This window comes from Solea senegalensis, linkage group LG5 (assembly GCF_019176455.1).
Source record: "Solea senegalensis isolate Sse05_10M linkage group LG5, IFAPA_SoseM_1, whole genome shotgun sequence".
NCBI lineage: Eukaryota > Metazoa > Chordata > Actinopteri > Pleuronectiformes > Soleidae > Solea > Solea senegalensis.
In genome coordinates, this window is record NC_058025.1 from 6,311,604 (window position 1) to 6,319,181 (window position 7,578).

The 7,578-nt window shown below is 42.9% G+C and overlaps 1 protein-coding gene across 1 annotated transcript in view; it reads right to left on the bottom strand.

Moving 5' to 3' along the window:
- The window catches only part of LOC122770138 (GDNF family receptor alpha-2-like), an 81,932-nt gene extending 74,562 nt beyond the window's left edge, over positions 1-7,370 (bottom strand). Inside the window, exons 1-2 of the mRNA XM_044027141.1 lie at positions 6,734-7,370; positions 4,124-4,465 (exon numbers count right to left, since the gene is read on the bottom strand). Coding sequence (XP_043883076.1) covers positions 4,124-4,465; positions 6,734-6,785 — 394 coding nt within the window. The 5' untranslated portion in view covers positions 6,786-7,370. The remainder of the gene's footprint in view (positions 1-4,123; positions 4,466-6,733) is intronic.
- Between the last annotated feature and the right edge of the window lie 208 nt (positions 7,371-7,578).

Here is a 7,578-nt window from a genome sequence, read left to right on the forward strand (position 1 = left end):
CTGTAAGTGTTTTTATGTGCAAATCAAACATAAAAACCGTCTAATGGAAACCCTCCGCGTGTCTGGACCTTGTGCACTGCTGCCAGTGAAGGTTACAGCTCACGGACGCAGGACACTGCAGCCCGGCGGCCTTTCCACCGGGGCATTTTACGGTGATTCAGAAGTGAATTATCCGCCCTTTAGTCTCAAGGTAGACTCTGCGGTTTTCTTTCTAATAAGAGTGACATTTCCAGTTATGAGTCTGAAGCAGCACAAGCGCCCACAAGAGACAGGGAGACAGAGAGAGGTTCGTGTTGGACAGATTAACGCAGAGGTATGAAGCCTGTACATGAACAATATTCACTTTATCACTCTGACATTCACAGCACTGTTAAATGACGACTGGATCCGATCATTACACCTACTGACATCACAAGCCATTTTAATTATGAAAGGTTGGAGGTTCAAACCCTGACTCCTCTAGTCCTCGTGCCAATGTGTCCCTGGGTAAATGACTGGGAGTAATGTGTGATTATAAAAATGAGCTGTGTGAATTGAAAGTCGTCCGTCTCACCTGATCATCGTTATCTGTATCTGCGCAACTTCCTCTCACTAGTTTTGGTTGCAGAGTTTACATGAACGGAATCGATTGAATGATGTTTTACATCAGCCTTTCCCAAAAAACCTCAAGATAGTTCCAGCTCAGTCTAAATCTCGAAATTCTTAAATCAAACCACAAGACCACAGGATCTGGAATTTACATCGATATCAATTATTTAACTGGTAGATAATTTTATTCAACTTTGAATTCAGGCTTGGCCCCAAAACAAATATATTATCCTTAATAATCCATCCACATAAGGATTTTTTTTGGAACAGAAATACATGAGGATTTTTATTACCACGTCATGACCACCTGCAGTACCTGCAGAGACCACCAGAGGCCTGTGGCCCACAAAGAGAATCACAATTTTATGCCAGTGTTTACCAAACTTTTTTATGGGCATCCACTTTTAAAGATGACAAATTATTGCAAGCCATTTAAAATAAATAAATAAATAAAGTGTGGGGTGAAAAAGAGCAAATGTGTGCAAATAACAACTGACTATTGTTAACCACCATTTCTCTCCCAGAATATTGTTTTTGAATAGGTAAAACCAAACATTTCTGAGATTAATTTTCGACAAAGTAATCACAACTTCATTTTAAGCATGTTAATTAAAACTAGGGCTGCAATGATTATTCCATTATTCATCGATTACAAAATCAGTCAAGTATTCTGACAATCAATAATCAGTTTTAGTGGGATTTTTAAGTGTGGAAATTATGAATATTTTCTGGCTTCATTGCTCCATATAACAAAGAAATCATTAAAACTGAATCACTTTTGCTTTGTTGCCAAAACAAGACATTTGAAAACATCATCATCAAGTACTCAATTAATGGAGAAAATAATCAACCAATTAGTTGAAGCTCTATTTAGAATATATAAAACCCTAAATCTTCAGTAAAGATTGGAAGCATTTCTGCTCATTTATTTGGAAGCTGAAACCAGTCCCTGGTAATTACTGTTTTACTGCAGCCATTTCTTTACACATTTACCTTCTTCCTTCACACTTTTAAAATCATTTGCATCACTAATTTGTTTTTTTTAACTTTTAAATGAAAGATATTAATACCCTCCCTCACTAAGATGGTGAGATAACCTTGCCCGAGGCAGTGGAATCAACAGTGCGTCGCTCGTGTCGGGACGATTTGGGAGCGGAGTGTTGTTTTCTATCTCAGTTCATCTCTGATCTGATCAGCTTTCTCCTCACAGACTCAGTGGCTTAGCCCTGAAGCTTGCAGGCCAGCCTCACGCCCCTGGTCAACACAAGTCACGGAAAACATACCAAGCTCGTCTGGATTTCACTTTAGACCTTATATTGGCCTTAGGTTGCCACAAATATGTGCAAATTGACAATGTTTGCCCTTTAGCCATTAGGCATACAGTACTTGCACGGAAGTAAAATGCCTTCAACAAGTCAATAAACGGATCACTGAAGAGCTAAATTAAAGCTAACTTGAGTTGTAATGGCAGCGTTTGTTAGCTGTGATCGCTACTTAGCGTTAACACCAGTGAATATATGAGACGTAGCTTATCTCGAGTCCAGCTGAGTAGTTGTTGAACTGTATAGAGGAAAAGTGCCACCTGGTGCCATTTATGCTTCCCCACAATGCTCGGAGAGAGTCTCGCTCACCTCTGCAGGACCTCACTTGGAAATATCCGTTCTACTAACGAAGGACTCTTGATTTTGAGAAGCACCTTCTCTCTCCTGTCTTTAGCCGTACACGTCCTTTCACCTGAAGTGCTATTTTTCTTCTATCCCTCCTTCTTTTCCTACGCTTATATCATTTATATGAGTGATATAAAACTCTAAGCGCTACATTACGTGCCGTTTGAACCCAACAACTACACCGAAACCTTCCTGTTTTGTCAACAAATGACTTTTAAAGTGGTTTTGAGCCATTACAAGAGGGTCTGCTGGGATCCAGCCCTATGTGGTTGTTTCCAGAGATGGATGTTGTACATAGATTGTTTCCACTTAACAAAAGCCTGCTTGACTGCACAATGGATCGCGATTAGATTAAGGCTGCACTGTAAGAGCTTTTCGTTTGTGTTAAAGTGGGTTTTATCTCCGAGGGTGACAAGGCCAAAACAGGACACTGCTGAGTGAGAAGGTATTCTTTCCAAAAAAAAGAAGCATTGGCTCTATGAAGGGCATACTGCAGCTGCTTGAGGTCTCCGTCCCTAATAGCTGGACGACTCGCATGACACAGTCAATTGTGAACACTGACTGATGCAGCTATTTGTTCAGGGAGAAAGACAGAGATTGAGGGAAAAAAGGCAAGCGGAGAGAACAGACCGATCATTACAAAGGATAAAGTTAGTAAAGAGGAGAAAGGCCCAGGGAGGATCCACGTCTTTGTGTTTTCCTTGAACTCATGTCAGGGACCCTCTGCTGCCATCAGTCTGATGAAGCGTAGCTGGTGCTATGAGCAGTCAGCGTGGCAAATCACTTCATGGATCACGACACAGAAGCCCAGAAATGCTCAAAGCTTGGAGACTTTGCAATGCTTCCAGCCACGTGTTGAAACAGCTAAGGACACGATGTCCCACATGTTTACATGGCGTGACACCGAAGTCGCTGACTTTGACCAGCGTGGAGGGACGTCACTCTGGGGTTAAAGTCCCGCCTTAGCCCAATCCAAGAGCGCAGCGTCTCCAGCATCCCTGATCCAACAGCAGATTTGTCTTAACGTGAGACACTCTGTGCTTTTTACTCTTAAGGATGAGCGAAAATTAATGTCGGTCCAGCCGGCGGCTTTATGCTCTCTAAATGTGTTGCAGTGTAAAAACCAGAAGGTTTCAGTGTTACAACAAGAGTGCTATTTTATGTCCTGTGTAAGTGGACACATAAAGGGCACTGAGCTATACGATTATAACCTAATTATATGGTAATATGGAACACTTTAGGTGAAAACCAATAAGTCTACCATAACAGGTCTACCTAATGTAATCCTATTATAGCTCCATTACGTTCGAGAGGCTGAGGAAAGTAGAAAAGCATATATTTTTCATCAGAGGCTTCTGGGTATCACTATAAGCAGGCACTGGGGAAAAAGTCATCAACAACAGTGGGTGTTGTGTGTTTTTCTTTTTTCTTTGCTCCGAATGATCACTGGTACATGTAGTCTTCATTTAAAATAGATATTATAGAGATGAAGAATGTGCTGTGTCATATCCATACATATATATAAATAGAGGAACGTTGCCGGTGATATTTAGGTTATCAAAGAACATGTGAGCTGTTGGAGGCTGCTACATATTCACTTATCACCCCACTGAACACGACATGAAAAGCTGAAAACAAAGGAAATGCACAAAGAAAGATATGACATTGAAGCCCTGGGTTGTTCAGAATAAGTTGGCGGGTGAAAACAATGCTAATTCCACTTGAATGTTTTTTTCAGTTTTACAAAGGAATGGCACCACTTAAAGAGGTTTTTACTTCTTTGCACCTTCTGCAATTGCCACACAGTTAACCACGATGTGATGCAGGGTTTTGTGAGACATGGGATGAAAAAGCCATCTGCCTCCTACCTTCAGTGAGTCCCATGTGGATAGCCCAGTAGTTCTGCAAACACTGCATCTCCTTCTTCATGCCCCTTTTGCAGCGGCAGTCGTACAGAGGACTAACCAGCAGCACCTCCAAGGCAGTCTGACACTCTCTGTTGTGGTCCAGCATGGCCTCCTTCTCTTTGCCCACAAGGCACTGGCGCATCACCCGGTAGCGGGAGCTGCAGTGCGGGTTCTGGTTGCACATGTCACTCGCCTGGATGCAGTCCACCCATTCCGGCTGAGCTGCGGGCCCAGATCCTGGAGCGCTGGTGCTCAAGGACACAGACAGAGCTGAGGGGCCCTCCCATGAACTTACTGCCACATCTAGGGAGGAAACAAGGAGACAAGAAGTGAAGGTGACAGGAGGAAGAGGGGCGTATAGGTAATGGTGAAAATTACTGTGAGAGATTTGGGTTTGCGTCAGTAGCTAGTTTCCCTCCATCCGTACATCGTCTACCACTTTAACCTCCACATGAGGTTCACAGGGCTGCTGGTGCCAATCCCAACAATAGAGCAAGAGGCATGGGTACACCCTGGGTACAAACCATCGCAGGGCCAACAACACATTTTTGTACATGTGGGATGAAACTGGAGAACCCAGAGAAAACCCACTCACACAGGGAGAACATGCAAACTGGGACACGAGCCAGCAACCTTCTCACTGTGAGGCACCAGTGCTAGCCATGTGTGCACTGTGTGACTGTACGGCATGTATCACAAATTTCAACTGAATTTCCAGATTCGGTAAAAGATTTGTTACCATCAGCTGCGATAAAGCAAAGATATGGGAGTTAGCTCACAAAGATGAGTAGTCGTGGCGCAAAAGGTGTCAAACCCACGGCTCCCCACTCAATTTAATGGCCCACCACTTAATATCAAGTTATAATGACTGTATAATTTCTGTATGTTTTTTTTTAGTACTTTACATCAGTCCATATCAACACAGCCACTTCTATTTTGAAATTCTGCATGAAACGCCACTCCTGGTTAACTGCTTTCCCCCCCCCAAAAAACGGCCCCCTACTGGCCACTCTAAATACTAAAAAAATATCTAAAATTGAATCTTTGACATTAACCACTTTGAATCTTGAATACTCATTGGCCCCCAGGAATGAGGAACTTGATTATGTATTTTAAGTGTGTTATAGCTGTGTTATATATGGTACTAGATCTGTACAGGAAACCGGTTTTATGTCTTATGCATGTGGAGCGTCTGGCTACTTCCTGTCGAAACAGTTCACGGCTTCACAGTTTCAAACAGAATGTTATATTTGGCAATTAGGGGTTAGAGTAGTCGTTTCTTTTTTGTTGTTGTTGTTTTCTGGTGGCAATCACGACTGTCATAAAGCAAAAAGGAAAAGGACACAGCTGCACGCTCACACTCGGACAGTGACATCGATTCATAATTGTCGTAACATGTGCCTCTCGTAAATGCCATAACGTTGTGTTTTTTTTCCTCCTGTGCAGCAAAATGCAGACGCATGAGGTGCTTTAAAAACTTTAGTGTGAAATTCTTAATGTCCTATGTTTCTATTCAGGCAACATGTTCAGTGCATTAGTTCATGAACCAGGTTGGATGATGGACTTCTAAATACTGGTTTGCTGGCCCCTGCATGTTCTGTCACATTCCTCTGTGTGCACATTCACCTGACACATGTCTACCCGGGGTCTTTTTCATGTCTTGTCTGCTTCACATGAAGTGACTGACCTGTGATAACCCGTATCCCCCCCACACTTTACTGCATCTAGAACAAACTACACTTCACAGCCTCCTTAGAGCCTAATCAAGAGAAGGCGTCGACAACAGGAGTGTTAATAATCGTCTCATGACAAATGAGGACTTCAGCTACGGCGACGTTTAATCCACATCTGGGTCTCCGGGGGGGGGAAGCTTAAACTGAGCAAACAGACAGTGATACACAGTTGTTGCAGTTTGACAGGAGTCGAGATTCACACGCTCAGTGGCAACAGTTCAGGTGAAATGACAAGAGAGACCCCTTGTGGTGATCTTGAGCATTTTAAGATCAGAGGCAAGGAGGTGATGCTGCATCAGTATGTGATATAAGCATGGAGTTAACTGTGGATTCATGTTATCAGTCACACGATTTTAATGAGAGTGCTGCTGTTTGTGGACTAAAATGATAACAATCATGTCTGCTGATGGTTCTGCTGCTGATGGTGATGGTGATGATGTTCCTCATATTCAACCGAATACAGATGTGTAAGTGGGAAAAATATGATTTCCCTTGACTAAAAACTGCCTTATATTATAATAGCAAACTAATTATGTTTTGCAAGCTGTGGGTATTTAATCTAAATGATTCAATCACACACCAACTTGCAGCTTTAAGTGATAATTACGCATGAGATGATCATCCATCAGTATTTTCCCTGCACAGAATCATAAAAAATAACCTTGTTCTCATGTAATGACGTGTTTTAGAAGTGGGCACACAGCAAACAATGTAATAAAAAAATAACCCCAACCCAGCACAATAATTAACGATGTTAGAAATTATCTTTATGACCCTTGAAATACACAATTTGGCACAATTCGGAGCTACATGTTATTACATTTATTCCACTTCTCACCTAAGAGCAGGAGGCAGATGTGAACGCACATCCACACTTTGACAGTCTTCATATTGTCGGTGAGAGCAGATGAACTGGGCTCCAATCACACTGATATTTCCACCGTGTGGGAGGATAATAATTCCACTCTCCGGATCCTTAACTGTGTAAAAATCTAAATCCCTTTTTCAACTTCAGCATAAAAACGCAGGGAGAAAAAAAGAAAGGGGAATCCAAGTCTCCAAATTAATAATCCACAGTTATTAATGAGTGAGAGACTAAAAACGTCACACACACAAAATAAAATCTCCAAATGCCAATCAAGTCAATCAATCAATCCCCGTGAGCTGTTTCTCAGGATCCGTTCATCACGACAAACTACTGAGACTTGATCTCTCCGCATCATCAGGACGCACAGTCACTGACTGGACCGCTCCACTTGTCCTCTGGAGACAAGTTGTGCCTAAAACATCCTTTAAACTGGTCTCCGCTGCTCTTTCAGCTCTTCAGCTTTCTCTGACCGGGCAGCACAAGTGCAACTGACCGCTCACTGGACCTCTGGTTCCCCCGTCACTTCTTCACCACCACCGGCTCATCCACACACACACAAAAAACACCCCACCGTGCGCTCCTGTGGTGCGGAGTGAACGCTCCTGCTTTTGCACTGACTGCAAGCGCGTCGAGGCTCCGCTGCACTTTATAAAGAGGAGGAGTTTCTGGGGCAGCCAGCAGAGGGCGCTGCTGGTGGGGTTGCACTGATTTGGAAAAACGTTCACACCTAACAAAATATGACGGTTCCTCTGTAGAAAAATGACCTCTGCGTGCTTGACATTTCTCTGCAGGGAGCAGAAGAAAGAGACTGCTTT